The sequence below is a fragment of the Podarcis filfolensis genome, assembly GCF_964270895.1.
Source record: "Podarcis filfolensis genome assembly, chromosome: 1".
Taxonomy (NCBI): domain Eukaryota; kingdom Metazoa; phylum Chordata; class Lepidosauria; order Squamata; family Lacertidae; genus Podarcis; species Podarcis filfolensis.
The window spans coordinates 93,896,659-93,916,661 of NC_139604.1; the positions used below are offsets into that span (position 1 = coordinate 93,896,659).

Below are 20,003 nucleotides of genomic sequence, written 5' to 3' on the forward strand. Positions count from 1 at the left end.
GCTTCACCCCACCTTACCCTCATGTGTCAGTCTGTCCAGCAGTTTGCCACAAACAGCACCTTCAGTAAGTGCTGGGAAAATGAGGAAAGGCGGCTGGGTTGGGAGTTTGCCCAAGCACCTACAAGGCAGCATCAGGTTACCGGGAAAGGGGGCGGGCCCATGCAAATCACAGCTGCTCTGGGTGGCTTAAAGAATTTTTTAAAAAACCATTACAGGTCTCGGGAGTTAAATGCAAAGTGAAAAGGTGGAGTACTCGGCCCGGATGCAACTCTCTTTTGCTCCAGACCCAAGACACCTGAAGGGATGCAGTCCCAGAAAATGAGATACTACCACTGGGCGTGGGATCAGAGTGACTGACCCACGTTTGGCTCTCACTTCTTCCTGCTTGGCAGTTGTGGTGGTGGTTTTAAGCCCAAAAGAACTAAATATCCAATCGCAACATTTTTTGTTTCAAAAGAGGGACGCCAAGTGTCCCCTTTCTCGCTCCTCCAGCGATGCCCCCCCAGGAGCTACTGGATTACTCGCCCACCTTGAGAAGATGCAGCACCCCCAGCAGAGGCAGCGGCTCCGAGCTGGGCATCAAGTGTGTCCTCATAGGAGACGGGGCAGTCGGCAAGACCAGCCTCATTGTCAGCTACACAACCAACGGATACCCAGACCAGTACCAGCCCACGGCGCTGGACACCTTCTCAGGTAAGCAGAGCGGAACCTGGGCAGCTCCTTCCTTCCTGATATGTGTTGGGGTACATGTTGCCACAATGGGGTACATGGTGGTCTGTTGTCATTTTGGCACTCTGCGTTCTTGACTAGTGACAAGTGGGATGCAATGTTCATAATTAATAGATCAATGGCATGGGTGGCAATTGAGATATATTGAGATGTATATTATTGAGATATATACCGAGATACATATTATTAAACTGCTGGCTTAAATGACTGTGTTTTATTAGAATAGGATGTTGTAATTTAATATTGTTTGCAATGTAAGAAGTCTGAGTGGGAATTTAAGAAATATATACATACATATTAAGAAGCAATTAAGTAAGCATGCAAAGGATTGCTCCCCCCCCCCCGCCTTTAACAGTAGCATGGGAGGCGGAAATTCACCAGGTGAAGCTATCTCCAGCAGGCAGATGCAGAGACAGAGAAAAGTTTGCCTATTGAATATCTCCTTGAAATGGGAGTTTTGCCAGAAGAAAATGAGGGGGAGGCCTACATGTGTTCTCTGTTCCAAGCAAAGACTTTTGGATCTTCTCTTCTTGGGTGTAATTGGAGTTGTAGTGGAGGGGCTGTAGCTGCAAACAACCAGCCTTCTGAGCCCAGTATCATATCATATCATATTGCAGTTGCAGCAATCGGATGGTGTTCATCTGTAAAGGAAATAGATTGGGAAGCAATTTAACCTGATCCCTTACAAAACTTCATTGGCACCACAACCCCAATGCATGTCTGCTCTGAGAAGTTAAGTGGCACTTCCTCCCAGAGAAGCTGCTTTCCTATAAATGCTTAGTACAGTGGCCTTCATTGCCTGTTGCTTTAAGCCATGGTTAAACTTAGCTATGCGCTGGTGCAGGCGAGGTGGGGGGAAAGGGAAGGAATTACAGTGGTACCTCAGGCTAAGAACTTAATTCATTCTGGAGGTCCTTTCTTAACCTGAAACTGTTCTTAACCTGAGGTACCACTTTAGGTACCACGCGGATGGCGCTGTGGGTTAAACCACAGAGCCTAGGTAGGGCTTGCTGATCAGAAGGTTGGCGGTTTGAATCCCTGTGACGGGGTGAGCTCCCGTTGCTCGGTCCCTGCTCCTGCCAACCTAGCATTTCCAAAGCACATCAAAGTGCAAGTAGATAAATGGGTACCGCTCCGGTGGGAAGGTAAACGGCGTTTCTGTGTGCTGCTCTGGTTCGCCAAAAGTGGCTTAGTCATGCTGGTCACATGACCCGGAAGCTGTACGCTGGCTCCTTTGGCCAATAAAGTGAGATGAGCACCGCAACCCCAGAGTCGTCCGCGACTGGACCTAATAGTCAGGGGTCCCTTTACCTTTACCACTTTAGCTAATGGGGCCTCCCCTGCTGCCGCCCCACGATCCTGAAGCAAAGTACCCAAGGTACTATTTATGGGTTAGCGGAGTCTGTAACCTGAAGCATATGTAACCTGAAGCGTCTGTAACCCAAGGTACCACTGTACAACCACTTTATTCATCAAAGTTTGATGGGCTTGTGGTTTGTGTCTCTACAGATAAACCATGAACTGTCACCAAGGTTTGTTCATGGTTTGGGAGAGAAAAACCTGAGCCCTGGTTTGGTTGTAAAGCTAAGCCAGACCATGGCTTAGCTCCTGGTAGCAGGGCAGCAACAAAAGCTTTACCTTTAAACTATAATTAAGGTTCTGTGTGATTTAAAGTGATGTGTGAATGAGGCCATTATTTAAAGCACCAGTAGCCATATGTATCTTACATTAGTCCCACCAATATTGAATCAGTGTCAATATCTTTAAGAGGTTTTGAAAGAAAATCAAAAAGCTGTCAAGTGGACACATCTTGAACCCTAAAAAAAATAATAATAATACAAAGGAAACAGGTTTGGTCTTCTACCCGAAACATGGGTGGCAGCACTCTCGCTTAGCTAACTGTGGAAGACTGTTCAACTGGTTTTGGGTGTTTCTAATTGGGAGAGTAAACCTCAAGAGATTGTGTTTCCAGTTCAAGCATAGGAAAAGAGGAGAGAGCAGTTGTGACATTTGAAGCTGTGTTAGTAATTCATTTATTAGGGTGAAACTCCCCATAGCACGTGGGGCTGGATTGCCTTAAGCTCTGTACAGACAGGCGGTTTCCCACACTGCAGCTCATGTGATAGGGCACTGAACTGGAAATGCAGGAAGGATCATATGGAAGGTAGAAACAGAAGTAGACATTTGGAGGGATTGTTTGCCAACTGACAGAACATGCTCTGAGTTCTGTACTTCTTAGGGAATAAGATCAGGCATGATTTTAATATGGTAACATTTCCACTGGAACAGTAAAGTGGTTAGAGTGTCAGACTAGGACCTGAGAGACCAGGCTTCAAATTCCCACCCAGCCATGAAGCTCACTGGGTAACACTGGGCCAGACACTGTCTTTCTCAGCCCAACCTACCTCACAGGGTTGTTGTGGGGATTAAATGAGGCAGGGAAGAACCATGTGCACCATCCTGAGCTCCTTGGAGAAAAAAGTAGAGATCTGAATCCAGATCTCCCAGGTCCGATGCTCTAACCACTACTCCATACCACTACTCAGTATGTTTCACAGTAAAATACCAAGCATTAAACAACTTCCCTAAACAGGGCTGCCATCAGATGTCTTCTAAAACCCAGATAATTGTTTATTTCCTTGACATCTGATGGGGTGGTGTTCCACAGGGCAGGAGTGACTACTGAGAAGTCCTTCTCCTTTGTTTCCTGTAACCTCACTTCTCGCAATGAGGGAACCGCCAGAAGGCCCTTGGAGCTGGATCTCATGATATGGGTGGAGACTCTTCTTCAGATATACAGGGTCAAAGCCATAGGTGTGAGTCGTGCACCTGGGGAACCACCAATGAGGGAAATCACCCCCTTTCCCTGCCAAAAGTCTCTGCCAATATAATACGGGATCAGGAAGTCGTTGAAATGCTCTGGACCCAAGTTGTTAAGGAACCAAGTTTGTTTGTTCTTCTATTTGGAAAGTCCAATTTCATCATTGTTATGGTCAACAGATGCATTTTCAAAAAATGGAATTTAATATTTATTCATTTATATATTACATTTCTTTCCTGCCATTCCTCCTAAAGGGACAGCAAATGCATCGGCGTTGAAACAGTGCAAAATTAAACATCTGGGCTTATTTATTTCAAACACAACCCTCTTTCTTTCAATATTAAGAATTAATTTTAGGCTTCAAAAGGATTTTAATAGAACACTAGCTGTTGCCATGTGTGTCTCAATTATCTGGCTCCCAGCCTTTTCACCCCATTGGGGCCTGCCCTGCCCCACACTCTCTCAAGGCTCTTCAAAGGCCATTAGTCCCCGCCTCAAGAGAGTTTCTGTCAGTCTGGATGCCTTGTAAGGAGAAGGGAGCAAAAGGCACAGCGGGTGAGAACCAGGTGTGAGGACTCTCCTAGTATTGCCTGTGAATTGCATAGGCAAAGAGATTACCTGTGGAAAGAGGAGGGAGTGTTTATTGTATCTCTAATTGGGATGGAGAATTTCAGATGCCAGGAGGCAGCTGTGTGGAATGATGGTTCCAAAGTCAAAAAGGGATTGGAACATTCTTGGGTCTTAAAAGACTGTAGCAGATTTCACGTTGGAACCCTGCACAAAATGTCAACCAAACATTTTTGATGAAGTAGGCCATTGCCTTTAAGGTATCAGGGCACAATGCGTTTTCCTTGCAGCTTTCCTTAACCCATGCTGCAAAGGCTGCAATCCCACGCAGGCTAACTTGAGAGCCAGCCCTATTGAACACATTGGGATTTACTTCTGAGTAAACAGGGTGTTCTTGGACAGCGTTCTCGAAGCTACTAACATGAGTTTGACCAAACTGTGGGAGGCAGTGGAAGACAGGAGTGCCTGGCGTGCTCTGGTCCATGGGGTCACAAAGAGTCGGACACGACTAAACAACAACAAACAGGGAGAGAATGGGGGTTTAGAAAGAAATGGCTGCAATCCATTTACCTGAGAGTAAAGCCCATGGAATTTTATTTATGTTTTTTAATTGTACCTGAAGTCTGCTCTTCACCAAATGTCCCAGGGCAGCTTACCAACCAACCAACCAATCAATCAATCAAATAAAAATTCAAAGATAAAACCATTGCAAATCTGAAAACGAAATCACAAAATTCTGAAGCTCTCTTTTGAAACAGTCAGAAAACGATTGCATCAATTTCTTGGTATGAATTTGGTTAGGTTCCGCCAGCCCCTTTGAAAGTTTCCAAAAAGTCTGTCTCTCTATATTTTGGAAACAGTGGTAGTATATCAGCCTGCAATAAGTAGAACACATCTTGACAGATATTTGGGGCAGCTGTGGGAGTAAAGGGTGTACATCTCAAGCATGTTTTAATTGAGCTGCTTGAAGTAGGGTAAAAGGAGTGGAGCAAGTAAAGAAACTAAACCTTAGCTAAACTAGGTCCCAGTTTGAATCTCACCTCTGCTCTACTCTCACTAGATGGCACTCTCTTTTGCTTAGCCTCCTGTCTGCATAATGAATGGGGTGACAAATCTACCTTACAGGATGGTTGCAAGGATTATGTATTTGAAAGACTTTGAACGCTTTAAAGTGCTCAGTAGAATTAAGGCTGACTTTTACCTTAGGATCTGGCTGTAAAAAAGTTTCACCTTTTATTTTATTTCTTTCGTTATTTATAAAATATTTACATACAGCTTGGAATATGCAGAAACGGTGAAACTTACCAGAGAAATAAGTAATCAAGATAAAAAAAAATTAAAATAAAATAATGGAAATGGTTTATTGAATATTTACAGATAAATTATAAAACAGATAAAAACTTTGGCAGGATTATTGTAACAACCTGCAGTTTTATAAGAGTATATATTTAAAGAAGATGAATAAATGAGTAAATTAATTTAATTTGGATATGCAGAAGATACTTTTTAAAAAAAAATTAAGGAACCACAGAAAGAGGGGGCGGTAAGTCAAGTTTTGAAATGTCAAAATGAATGTAAAATTAATGAAATGTATACACTTGTAAAGTATAAATAAATAAATAAAATGGAAAAAAATTATTTACACCCAGATAGTCATAAAAAAAAAATCAGAGCGGTTTACAACAATTATACATGAAACCAAACTATAGAAGCCATATAAAATATGTATTCTTAATTGCCTGCATAAGCCTCACTGAACAGAAAAGTTTTCAGCAGGCATTTAAAGTTGAACCTTCCCCCTACACTGCACATAGACTCCCCTAGAAAAATGAGTAGTCTAGTGCAAATAGGCTGAGAATGTCTGGAGGCGATATCTCTGTTCTTTTATTTGGGAGCATGTGTAATGTTTAGATGGCAGGCAGACTGTGACTCAGAGAGCAAAGACACCAATTTCATATGTCAGCGGTCATTCCGCTGGTGGTCATTTAGTAGAATCATTCATCTTTTTTCAGGTTTCACCTTTTGCTTTTATTGTTGTGTTTTACTGAATTGATCTGTTATTTTCTGCACTGTCCTGAAATCTTAATATGGTTGAGGGGAGTATATAAATGTTCAGGGGCAAACCTAGTGGTTGGTTAGGTTGCCACCGCTGCGCCACCCCACCCCCCGGGGTACTGGTCAGGGGGGACGGCAGCGCAGAAATCTCGCCTCACGCCTCTCCACTTTTTGAGTTTCTGGTCCATGTTCTCACCTGGCTTCAGAGGCGCCACTACAATTCCTGGCCAAGGGTGCAAAGGAGCCTCACTTCTTCAGCTGAGAAGCAGTTTTCTTACACTGGCAACTGTGGGGGGGCTGGGTATTTACCGGTAATATTGTGAAGGCTGTGATGGCTTTGCTCCACACCCAATTCGACACAGCTGATCGCTAACCTTTGGGAGACCAGGCAAGGCCTTATCCTGATTAGGGGCTATTGTATATGACTATCTTCCTGATCTTCAAATTTATTTGCAAGATATGGCAACAACAGCTTAATTGCTCTTTCTGCCCTGTGCCTCCTTGTTCCCGGTGCTCACAGAACAGGCTTTGCAATCTTCTTTCTGAAATGTGTTTGTTTGTTTTTGACACTCCTCCAAGGACTCAAGGCAGGATACAATGCACCCTTATCTCGTTTTCTTCTTCACACAATAGCAGCCCGAGAGATAGTGACTTATCTAAAGATAGCCAATGAGTTTTCATAGGTAAGCACTTATTTGATCCCTGGTTCCCGTGCCCACGCTATGTCCACACTATGCTAGGGTGGCCATCTGCCCTGCTTTACAGAGGAATGGTCCTCTGTTGAAAGGTGCCCGTCGTTTCAAGGGCTGCCCAGTCCAAATCTGGTTTAAAGACTAAAAAAGCCCATCAGAAAGTACAACTGGGGTCTTGGAGCTGCCCTTCAACACTGAAAGCAGCTGGGCAGCAGACATGCAGGTCCTGGTCTTCCATGGCGAGATGTGTTGTATTCATATTTAAATAATAGTAATTTATTTTAAATCTGTAGTATATGCACAGGTTATGTGAATCGTTTTTTGTTGTTGCATTTCTTCTTTTTGGTGAGGCATAAGTGGCCCCCACCACAAGTGACTATTCACTGCACCTTCGAGGGGCTGCCTCAAATTAGGGTCCATAAGGACATTGTCATGAGTTCTGCCTTCCAGGCCAAGCTGCAATACATGGCTAAACTTAAATTATCATCTTATGAGCAAGAAAAGGTCTGAGCCACATGGTCAAATCTTATCAGCTATACACCTGAGTAAGTTGTCTAAAAAAACAACCTCACTGGAGTTTCCCTCCACAAGCTTCTCAATAGATTTGTCCTTTTTTTTTTAATGCACTGTCCACTGACCTTCTGTCAGGGTTAGGCTTCTCTTATGGAAATAATCACGTTTTCCCAGAACCCAAATTATAATGTTTGGAGGTTGTCTTCAGGCAGCACATCTTTGTTGTGTGAACCACACACACAAACACACACATGTAGGCTTGCAACGAGGCTAACACTCATGGGAAGTGCCTGCCTTTAAAATACAGTGGTACCTCTGGTTACGAATGCTTCGGGTTACGAACTCCGCTAACCCGGAAGTAGTTGTTCCTGGTTGCAAACTTTGCCCCAGGATGCGAGCGGAAGTCGCGCACTGGCAGCAGTAGGAGACCCCATTAGTGAAAACTCGTCTCAGGATAAGAATGGTTCCAGCTTAAGAACGGACCTCCAGAATGAATTAAGTTCATAACCAGAGGTACCACTGTAACAGATCATGAGTAGTAAGTGCCATTACCTTCTCCCTGGTAAGTGACCAGAGAGAAGATAATGGCATTCGACAAAGTAAATTTATGTATATATTGTTACTATCCACAGCACCTCCACCTAATAAGGATTCAGTTTCAATTTGTGGCCCTCGACCAGCCCATCACTGACTCTACACACTGGCCGGCCTGGCTTCCCTGATTCAGATGCAAGTGAAATACAGAGTGGGTGTCATCTGCATATTGATGAAGCCACACTCCAAACCCCCAGCACCACCCAGCAGTTTCATGGAAGCATTTAATAAGACAAGATGGGGACGTGGGTGGCACTGAGGTCTAAACCACTGAGCCTCTTGGGCTTGCTAATCAGAAGGTCAGCGGCTTGAATCCTTGCGATGGGGTGTGCTCCCATTGCTCTGTCCCAGCTCCTGCCAGCCTAGTAGTTCGAAAGCATACCAGTGCAAGTAGATAAATAGGTACCACTGCAATGGGAAGGTAAATGGCATTTCTGTGAGCTCTGACTTCCGTCAAAGTGTTCTGTAGTGCCAGAAACGGTTTACTCATGTTGGCCACATGACCTAGAAAGCTGTCTGTGGACAAACACCAGCTCACTCGGCCTGAAAACGGAGATGAGCACAGCACTCCATAGTCAAATTTGACTGGACTTAACCATCCAGGCCATAAAGAAGGCTGATCGCCGAAGAATTGATGCTTTTGAATTATGGTGCTGGAGGAGACTCTTGAGAGTCCCATGGACTGCAAGAAGATCAAACGCATCCATTCTGAAGGAAATCAGCCCTGAGTGCTCACTGGAAGGACAGATCGTGAAGCTGAGGCTCCAATACTTTGGCCACCTCATGAGAAGAGAAGACTCCCTGGAAAAGACCCTGATGTTGGGAAAGATGGAGGGCACAAGGAGAAGGGGACGACAGAGGACGAGATGGTTGGACAGTGTCCTCGAATCTACAAACATGAGTCTGACCAAACTGCGGGAGGCAGTGGAAGACAGGAGTGCCTGGCGTGCTCTGGTTCATGGGGTCACGAAGAGTCAGACACGACTAAACGACTAAACAACTAAACAACAACAAACAAACCATCCAGGAGTCCTTTACCAGTGTGGTGTAGTGGTTAAGAGCAGTGGACTCGTAATCTGGTGAACCGGGTTCGTGTCCCTGCTCCTCCACATGAAGCTGCTGGGTGACCTTGGGCCAGCCACACTTCTCTGAAGTCTCTCAGCCCCAATCACGTCACAGAGTGTTTGTTGTGGGGGAGGAAGGGAAAGGAGAATGTTAGCCGCTTTGAGACTCCTTAAAGGGAGTGAAAGGCGGGATATCAAATCCAAACTCTTCTTCTTGCTCCTCCTCCTCCTCCTCCTCCTCTTCTTCTTCTTCTTCTTCTTCTTCTTCTTCAATACAAGATGAATCCCCACAGTGCACCACAGCATAAATGCTATGAGGCTAAGCAGAAAATCTCCAATGCTATTCTCTGGTAATGGTCCTATTGATAGAAACAGCGCCACCATAACACAGTGCCCCCATTTCCTACGCCAGGAAGATACTATGGTCAGTGGTATGAAACATAGCCAAGACGTCCAACAGACTCAACTGGGTACCATTCTGTCTGTCACTCTCCCAAATATAATCAACCAGGGGGACCAAGGCTGTTTCAATGCTATATTCAAATCTGAAGCCGAGCTGAAATGGGTGCAGATAATCTGCTGTATCCAGGGATAGCAGCCACCACACAATCACCCTGCCCAGGAAGTGATTATTGCAACTGGGTGGTAGTTATCTAAACTTCAGGTTCTGGGGATACCATCATCAGGAGGGGATGCACCACTGTATCCTTCAATGCAGTGGGCATCTTCTCCATAAGTGAGAGATTAAGTGCTCCCTATAGACATCTAGTCAATCCATCTCTGCTTAAAAGGCATGATGGGCTATGGCCAAGAGAGAATGCAATGGGCCTGATCCCTTCCAGGGTCCTGTCCCTCCTCAGGCAGCAACAACTGATCTCACAAGCTTCAAGCAGACAGTGCTCTAAGCATCTTCACAGGACTTGCATTAACTGTGGCAGCAAGTGAAATATAATAATAATAATAATAATAATAATAATAATAATAATAATAATAGTAATTTATATCCCGCCCTCCCCAGCCGAAGCCGGGCTCAGAGCGACTAACAACATTAAAATGATACAACATTCTAAAATCATTTCATTATGTGGATATGTGGATACAAGCAATTTTGCTGATTGCCGTCAAAGGCTGCTTTGCTATGGTTATCTGCTTTCTCTTCAGGGCTGGATTTCAACAGCCCATTCACCACTTGGAAAAGTAACACTGGGCAGTCCACCGAGAAGGCATACAGTGTACAAAGACAGCCCCATGGTTATCATGTCCTGAGGCAGAGCAGAAAATTGGCCCTAATACAGATCTTGGTCCATGTCACAAACAACCTAGAGAGAACCTCTGCTAACTTCTGACGCAGGGAGGCTGCGTCAAGAAGTGGGGTGGGTGCTACATCACCAACACCCCAGGCTGCTCTGTAGCTCAGCCCCTCTGGTGCAGATTCTCATATCCAGTTCCCAGACAGGCTTCCTGGTGAGAAATTAGTTTCCCATGCATACAGGTTGAGATCTGAGCTACCGATAACCTGTCATTTCAAGGGGTCAGAAATATGCATAAATATTGACCTTCAACCACCAAACTATCCTGTTTAGCCTGCTTCTCCGTTATGCTGAAATTCTTCCATTGTGTATAGGAGGGGCCAATGCAAGGTTTAAACTTAGAGAGTCCTACAAAATTGTAGTGATGGGGAAGTAAAGAAGCAAACTTCCTCATACCGAGGTGCTGTGCATTATACGCTTGGCCAAATGCATTTGGATGCCCTGAAATGGGGGGCACAGTTCTGCACCTTTTCACACTGCCACCACGTACCCTTCTCTCTGTTGCCATAATTCACGAATGAACCCCGTGTTCCTCCCCTCTCTCCCAACTTCTTTCTTTTTCCTCTTTCCTGATTCTTTTCCAGTTGGGCTTCACCCTGGTAAGGAGAGGGAGATAAGCCCAGGTAGTTACTCAGAAAATGTGTGTGATTTTCCTCCTTCAGCAAAATGGAGGGCAGTAATAGTTGAGGGACTGTCCTGAAACCACCTAGTCCAGGGTTTATCTGACTGGGGCTGGTAGGAGTTGGATCCCAGTAACACCTGGAAGGCCACAGATTCCCCCAAACCCGATGAACAGGGTAGGCTGCAAAGTGACAGAAGCAATAAAGCCCCAGGGAATTTACGGTCTGTATCCTATTGGTTCACAGTTCTCACATGAATTTCTGATAAAGTATTTGGGGCAGTATACAACTACCACATCCTGTTGGTGCCTTTATTTCCGCTTGCTCAACAGGACATCCCCCCTACACATGTCCTGCATCCTCCCTCAAACACTGCGCATGCCAGTTATTTATTTCCCAGTTAACCCCCACCCATGGGATTGGCAAATACTTAGAAATGAGACGCCAAGAGGGAAATGCTCAGCATCTTGAAGATCAAAGTAGAATCTTTTGATCAGGAACAGGTTTCCCTTCTTTCTCTGTGGTTACGGGGCTCAGCCATCTCCCAGCCATAAGGAAGTGATGTATTTCACACCAGCCCTTCTGATGGCTGAAGAGGCACTCTAGGACCTTGAGCTATCCCTGTCTCCTTTTTTTACCTGCTTTTGCGCTCATGTGGAGCCACTTTTAAACCCCCTTCTCACCCAACACAGTGGCAGGCAAAGATGTTCATTGCGCTCCATACATTGAGCCCTAAAATTCAATAAGGAAACCTCTATTTTCACCCATTCACATGATGAAGAGGCAACCATTTGTGGGGATATTCCGGGTTGGCCCAATAGGTTTCACTGTGTGAAGCAGAGTCTGTAAGGCCTTGCTTAGACCCAGATATGTTCTGTCTGGTACATGGCCCCTTAGAAAGAAACAGCTATGAGCCAGGAGACCAACTCCTGAAGGTGAGGCCTAGCTGGAAGAGTTTGTTGCTACCCTTTGCAGAATCCTAGGCCTCATCAAGAAAGACACTGCATGTTTTTTTGTAATTCATGAAAACCTTTTTTAATAATAATAATAATAATAATAATAAAGCTTAATTCACCATTAACTCTGTCAGTAATGTGTTCATACATAAACAGCAAAGGGCAAGACATCCACCAGCGTAGTCCTGAGTGGGGAATCTGATGCCCTCCTAACATTGTTGGACTTCAACTCCCGATACCCCTGACCATTCCAGTGACCCTGCTTTTGTATCTGCTTTGCCACATTGAGCCAACCAAAGTGTTTTGGCTTTCCCTGTGTCTCACTTGCTACCTTTAACACCTTGGCTGCACTTCAAGGAATATCCAAGCCCAGCCCAGTTGACAGCTTGGAGGCCTTCAGTCCCTAGGAGCCTGCCTGGCCGCTGAGGCATTGTAATGAAATTACTGCAGTGAAAACTGATGGCTCCTTTCTAATTGTCCCATGCCTAGGAGGAGTTTGTACTCCATTTTTCTTTAATCAAAATCCCCTAACCTACTTATTTAATATTTAAACTACTGTGGGATCTTCAACAGTAACTTTGAATGTATCTTACTGCCTTTCTGTGGTGCAGGATTTTCCACAAATACAGTGGTACCTCGGGTTGAGAACTTAATTCGTTCCAGAGGTCTGTTCTTAACCTGAAACTGTTCTTAACCTGAGGTACCACTTTAGCTAATGGGGCCACCCCCTCCGCACGATTTCTGTTCTCATCCTGAAGCAAAATTCTTAACCTGAGGTACTATTTCAGGGTTAGCGGAGTCTCTAACCTGAAGTGTCTGTAACCTTAGGTACCACTGTGATGCACTGTGATTGTGCTGTTTTGTCTCCGTTTCAGTACGTTTCTGTTTTTCTGCAGTTCCAAAATGCTCCTTGATTCCGTAGTCCCAAAACGCCTGGTTGTTTATCCTTTGATGCATTTGCAGATCTCTCCTCAAACTTGTGCTTCTGAGAATGGAGATCTTACATTTGCTAAGTGCTCAATGTGCAATATTTTGCAGCTGGAAAAATTAGTGGTCCCCCCCCCTCCATTCATGGGAACGGCTATTGCAGAGGTAGCCAAAGTGTAAGTGGGGGTGGTGTCCTCTGGGTACAACCTCTCTCCCCCTCAACACATAAAGTTTTATTTATTTTTAAATTGGACATTTCACCACACTCCCTCTTTCCTGTGTGGGAGTGCACATCTCACCATGGAAAAAAAGGAAAAGAAAGGGCTGAACAAAGGCACCATCTAGTTGCTCCATTGTCATTGAGATTTGGGGTGGGGAAGGAGCTGAGACACAGGCGAAAATGTGATCAGGGCACCCTTTGCCGCACTGCACTGAAAGGCCCCAAGGAAGGGAGAGTTATTTTGCTCAGTAGATCAATGTAAATTCTGAAGTGGGGTTGTTTGTGGTCACCTGCTAATGGCACAAAGCCTGAGAAAAGTTTAACCCTGTCTCTCTACAAAATAAAGAACCCATACACACCCCAGCTGAGGAAAGGACACAGTGGCAATATCACTAGTTGGTGCTAAGTATGGGCTATTGTTGCCTTTAGCACAGGATGTCTGCTTCTCTTGATTACACACTCCTGCTAATTATGCATTTTGTCTTGGGTTGTTGTTTTTCTTTATTACCCTGTCTCTACATTCTCTGTAAGCTACCCCCAATATCTATTAATGTTCCAGAGCTCGCGTTGCTCACAGCTTCACTCTGTAACAGTTAGTTAAATGCAGCTCAAGGTAGCGGATAAGACTTTTAAAAAAACATTCCTCCATGGTATATTTCCCTTCATCAGTCATTCATTTGCATATTGTCACACACACTCCATTACATGGTCTCATCTGTGGTGTTCTTTGTCTCGTGAAGAGAAGCTACAAAACTGTGACATACTTCCAGTGGGGGCTGGCTCCCATTGGGACTGGTGGGGTGGAAGGCAGAGAGGACAAGGGTCCTAGAAGCATAAAATTGCAGAGTTGGAAGGGCTCTTGAGGGGTCATCTAGTCCAACTCCCTGCAATGGAACCTGTACCAGGGTGGGCAGAGAGCTCTCCTTCACGGAAAGTCTTCAAACAGAGGCTAGACCGAGATGCTCTCTAGCTCTGCATTTCTGCACTAATCAGAAAATTGGACAATATTATATACAAGGGCCCCTTCTGCATTATTTCCATTTGAAAATAGATGTGGGCGGTCCTGGCTATGGAGGGTGTATCTGCATCTGTGCAATGACGTAGTTATACCAAGATAACAATCACCACTTCCTCCTTTCTTTATCTGGGGCATGTGCAGGGAGGAAAAGGCATGGATAACCAAATCAAGGGCAAGGTTTTCAAATGCGCATCAAGTACCTACATCCACCCATCCTTGTGGATGATCTAGTATAAACCTAGGTTGAAAACATCATGTTGAGTTTGGACATGAATGATTCCAGACTGAGAAAACTTTGTGTTTGTGCTTCAAATGGGACAGTGTATACGCAGCCTAAGTCACTGGGATTTGTGCACTAGTGGAAGAAAACTGGCCTGCTGCAAAGGGATTGCACGAAACCTGCAAGGGAGAGGCCTTTGTATTGAAATCCAAACTTGCTAGGTTGGTTTGTTGTTTTTTAAAACCATACTGCAATTATGGAACAGTGTTGTTGCAAACATTGCACAAATAATTCACTGCCAGTACAGTTTCGCTGTTGACAGTAAACTACGCTGGCTATTCATGGCTGGTTCCATCCCTTCATTAGTGTGGCAGCAAAAGAAGGGAGTAGCTGGACATATGGAGGAACGCTTGCTTTTCAAATGGCTGCTTTTTGACACTGTGCAGCTCCTCACATTCAAAGAGCTCCTAGGTATATAAAATGCGGGACATGTTAGTAGATGGGTATGAAATATATCCAGCACTTACCCACTCCCAACCTTCTCTCTCTTTCTGTTTGCAGTGCAGGTCCTGGTAGATGGGGCACCACTTCGTATCCAGCTGTGGGACACTGCAGGACAGGTGAGACTCATAAATTAAAGGAGAATACAGGTTTGAGTTCTGATGGGGTGCCAAGAATGTCAGGAAGAAGGTGGTGAAAATCTGGGTCAAAGTGAAATTATGAGTGGCATTAATAATTGCTCTTGTACAGCACATTTCAAGTTCTAAAGATGTTTCAGATACATCACCCCTGTAATCCTTACTACAGACTTACTAGGCCAATCTTACCAAATTAAGAAAAAGCCCTGCTGGATCTGGCGAAAGATCCATTTAGTCCAGCATCCTGTTCTCACAGTGGCCAACCAGAGGCCTGTCAGAAGCCTACAAGCAGGATCTAAACGCAGCCAAACTCTCCTTACTTGTGATTCGCCGGAACTGGTATTCAGAGACATACTGCCTCAGACAGTGAAACACAGCTAGGATCCCTGTATCGCAGCTGAGGGTATGCAGTATTGTCACCTGATGAGTTTGTGTTTGAGGTAACATTAGAACTGAGGGCTCCAAGAATTGAAATCTACTGAAGCCTCCACAGCCAGGGTACTGAAAAATGTGGGGTACCTCTGTATAGAAGTGCAGCCCTTGCTAGAGAAGCTTCCCAAGCGTTAATTGGAACAACTAGCTTTTTTTTGCTTGGCTGAGATCCCTCTTTGTAGTGGACCTTAAAGCCTCTCTCTTTTACATGGGCCAAACTGAGCTCCCTCTTGTTATGAGAGTGGCTGAGCTACCAAGTTGTCTTTGTTTCCCTTTGGTTACACTTGGAAAGCTCAAACTGTTTTGTTTCTTGGCTTCAGAAGGTTTGCTGGGACAAAGGATGAAAATGTATGCTTTAGAGCAGGGGTCAGCAAGGTTTATCTTGCCTGGGCCGGATCGGTCCCGTAGAGATCCCTCTGTGGGCTGGATTGCGTGCCCCCACTATTTTGATGTCTCTGCGTGCGCAGACGCAATTTTTGGCATCTGCGTCTGTGCAAATGCATTTCCGGCACCACAGAAGCACGTCCCTGTGCCGGTTTAGTGCAGCGCGCGAGCGGATAACTCGGTTTGGGGGCGGCTTGTGGGCCGGTCAAATGACATCTGCAGGCCACTTCCGGCCCATGGACCTTAGGTTGCTGACCCCTGCTTTAGAGCTTCGTGGAAGACAGTGTTACTACATTTTATGAGAACCCTCTATCTTACCAGCCACAGCTAGTTTCTGCCGGTATGCATCGCAAATCAAATTCAACATCTCCTATTTTTCCTCTGCAGGAAGACTTTGATTGCCTTCGTTCGCTCTGTTACCCTGACACAGATGTCTTCCTGGTCTGCTTCAGTGTTGTAAATCCCACATCCTTCCAGAACATTATGGAGAAATGGATCCCTGAAATACGGACACACAATCCCCAGACTCCCGTGGTGCTGGTGGGAACACAGTCAGATCTGCGGGACGACGTCAATGTGTTGATCAGTCTGGACCACTATCATGCCGGGCCTGTGCCGAGAACTCAGGCCGAAGGCCTGGCTGAGAAAATCCGGGCTCAGACTTACATCGAGTGCTCTGCTCTGACTCAAAAGAACCTGAAGGAGGTTTTTGACACAGCCATCATCAGTGCAGTTGAGCACAAGGCCCAACAGGAAAAGAAAATGACAGCCAAGGGAATAAAAACTCTCTCCAAGTGCCGGTGGAAGAAGTTCTTCTGTTTTGTCTGAAGCTGGTTTGGGAATGAAGAGGCCTAGAAGTCGGGATTGGACTATGCACTTTCTGCCACAGAGGGCAAAGTGGCTAACTGAATGAAAAAGTGGCTCCAACAAGGAGAATGTCGTGAGCCAAGGGGACCTGGAGCCCCAGGATTTGCTGGGTTGGGATAGAACTTTCCTGGAAGACAGGAAGTGGACTTGTGTAGTAGTGCCAGGATACCAAATGGCTCATGCAATCTCAATAGAACCGGGGTGGTTTGAAGCTTCTTGTACTGAGTTCAGTATTAAAGAAGAGCCAAGCCTGTCATTTTAGATACCCAGACAGCACGAGCAGTTTCCAGAACCTCCTCACAGCATCTTATTTAAACCCAGGAGAAGCTGATGCAGTGGGGTGGTGCCAGGCAGCTGCCCCCCCCCAACAATGGCATTTCTGCTTATTGGGGCAAGGGCAGGGCTGCAGGGCCAGACTGACAGGAGCACCGGGTGCTGGTGTGCCCTCACAGCCTTGTCCTTCCCACAGCCCTGCCCCATAATTTGAAGTGGTCCCTTTTTCAGCCAAGCAGCAGCACTCCACCTCACGGGATTAAACCTGAGATATATTCTTGAGGCTGATATCTCCTTTTCAAGGCACAGGCAAGGATAGAGGGATTTCTCCTGGGAGACAACAATGTCAAATAACATGGCCTGCTCAAGGAAAAAGTATCTTTTATACTTTGCTTTCAGTCCTGCTTCAGGAAGCAGAATAAGTCCTCCAGACAGCAGGGTGTTTGTATGAAGGAGTATCAGTTGTGTGGCACAGCCTTAAAAAGACAAAGCATTTTTTGTGAAATTACATGGAATGATCCCTATGCTTCCACAAAGCTATTCCAATACAGTACATCATTTTGGACCTCATTGGACTTTCCACCAAAAATGTATTTAAGGTTTTTGGTAGGGTAGGGAACCTTCCAGCATCTAAATGTGAATATTTCCCTCTTAAGAAGGACCGGGTGCATTTGAAAGAACTGTAAGAAAATTTCACTGTTGTGTGAAACAAATATTGTAAAAGTGAGAAGGTAAAATAGAAGGGAAATGACAATAAAGGAGAAGCATGTGACAAGAAGGGCAGAGAGGTGGTAGGAATGAAGGAGGAGAGACAGAGGCAGACAGAGATACAGAGGGAGTTTAAGGAAGGTGAAAGGGAGGCATAAAGGAGCATTTCCCAGTGTAGTGCCCTCCAGATGTTTGAACTTCCAGGTCCCATCAGCACAGCTGGCTGAGGCTGTTGGAAGTTGTACCAGGCTGGCATAGAGAAACCAAGAGACAGGAGAGTATGTCGCCATGGGGTTTAGATAATGTTGGCAGAGGGTTGTGTTTTTTTGCACTAAGAAACCCTTCAGTGACCTCACCTCTTGATGGTTACTCATACCTCAGATTCAAATGAAGGAAGATGCAATAGGGGAATTGTCATGGAAATAAGATCTTTGATGTGCTGTACTAAAAGCAAGGAGAGAGACTGCCGTTCTTCCTGTATCAGGAAAGAACTGGCTTTGCGACCTATGGGTGGAGCGTGAGAGCCAGAAATTCTGGCAGCCCTGGAGTAGCAGAGATCCCACCTATGGATAAGGATCTGAATGCAAACCTGGACCTTTGTATAAGAGGTGAGAGTGCCTGCAAATTGTTCAGCACAGAAAAAGAAGTGGCACTGTGTTACTAAATACACAAGTATTTTGGAATTCACCAGTTTCTTAAATGCCAGGCTTCGGAAAGTGTGAATGAGAAGCGAGAACCTGAGTGGCTTTGCTTATTCAATTGATGTCTCCACAGGCAGAAAACAGCGTCCAGATCAGGGATTGATCATCACATGCGGTAATCATGCGTATTTCCTTTTTGCTACGCGTGGATACACTGGGAAGCTCAGCCATGACTTTCCAGCATTTGTATGCCTTGTGTGATGATCAGCACACAGTTTGCATGTTGGAAATGTGCTGTGTTTGAAGCCGTTCTTGATCATCGTTATTCTCGAGTTGCACGGCACACTTTTGCTGCACAAGTGGAACACGTTGCATGTTGGGTCTTTATGCATTTCCATTGTACACGGGGGAAGGTCCTGGAATGAGGTTGGACATCATGGCAGCCTTGTGTTGAGGACTAAATCTTAAAGGCAGTGCCAACACCAGGAGTTCAAAGGAACTAAGCCTGCTTCCCTTTTCCTGCAGTACTAGGGAAGGATGCATGGGTGTTGTCAGTTCATGTTTGTAGCATTGGAGGGATTCCAAGGAGTTCTTCCTGGGAAAGAAAGGATCCTCAATCCTGTTCCCATTGCCCTAGGGACTGTGTATCATACACCTTTTGTTTCCAAATAAAGATGTTTTGTTTAAGTATGAATGCGGTTCTGTGAATTATTTGCATTGGTGGGAAATACCTTCACAGATTAAATGGAAACGAATTCAAGGTAGCAAAAGCCTAGTGACGATGAATAAGAGTCACAGAACATTTTTTCCCCGCAGAAGTAGCAAGTTGCAAAATGTCAGGTGAATTTCGGCGATCCAAATTAAACTGGGCAAACCACGGGTGTGGTTGAATTATTGAAGATCTCATTCTATATAGTTTGCTAAATAAATAAGCCACAAAATATCCCTCAAAAAGCAAAATAAACTGTTGGGAGCAGTACAGACATAATTAATAAATACAGATAATACAGGTGCCATCATACACAAAGTAGGCCATTGGGTGGTATTCAGTGTCGTGTTATTATAATAGTTCCATCTGTACAACCAGTTCGGTTTTCTGCATTATTTCTTTTGGCAACAGGGAAGAGCATCTGTGCTGTAAGGCCATTACTTTGATAAAATCATTATTTCGCAGCAAGCTACTTGGACGCCAGCAAAATAGACATAGACTAAGCACTTTGATCCTGCTGTAACCAACCGTCACTTGACCTGGCCAAGTTGCAGCATGCCTTGCTGCTTGGGCGGCAGCCAGGGGGGAGAGTTTCTGTTTTTGGTGTATTTAATTCTAAAGGAAATCCACAGTGACACAGATTTTAGAGTTGCTGTGTCAGCTGCTACTGCTGTTTTCCAGACTAGCTGATGAGAAGCAATTTGATGGAAACCTATCTGACTGGGAGTGATAGCAAACTGTCAAAGAACCTGTAGAGTAATTCACTGCAAAAAAACTTAGTTGGTAAGAAGCATTTTTATGGTGTTCCATATAAGAGTAAACTGATACCTTCCTCAGTTCCCCTGTGCTGAAGCAAACTTGCTGGTAGACCCAGTTATAAAAGCCTTAAGGCCACAGAAAGGTTCTATATTTTTAACAATAATGATAATTCATATAGCATTCTTATGTGCAAAATCTCTTAAATCTTTATTGCATTCATCTCGCAGAGTTAATATTACTAATTCGAAAAACTCTCTTAAAGTGCCAAATCTCTTACTATCTTTAT

General features: G+C 44.9%; 1 protein-coding gene across 2 annotated transcripts; it reads left to right on the forward strand.

Annotated features, from left to right (window-relative positions):
• The first annotated feature begins 203 nt into the window (after positions 1-203).
• RHOV (ras homolog family member V) lies at positions 204-18,943 on the forward strand. 2 transcript variants are annotated; one of them, XR_014539743.1, is made up of 4 exons: positions 204-693; positions 14,868-14,926; positions 16,148-17,691; positions 18,387-18,943. XR_014539743.1 is itself a non-coding variant. In XM_083576414.1 (3 exons), exons 1-3 carry the CDS (start codon positions 495-497, stop codon positions 16,586-16,588), a joined length of 699 nt encoding a protein of 232 aa, XP_083432540.1. In that variant the 5' UTR covers positions 204-494; the 3' UTR covers positions 16,589-18,943. The 2 variants fall into 2 exon arrangements, 1 of the variants encoding a protein (XP_083432540.1); XM_083576414.1 differs by having other exon boundaries at positions 16,148-18,943.
• The last annotated feature ends 1,060 nt before the right edge of the window (positions 18,944-20,003 follow it).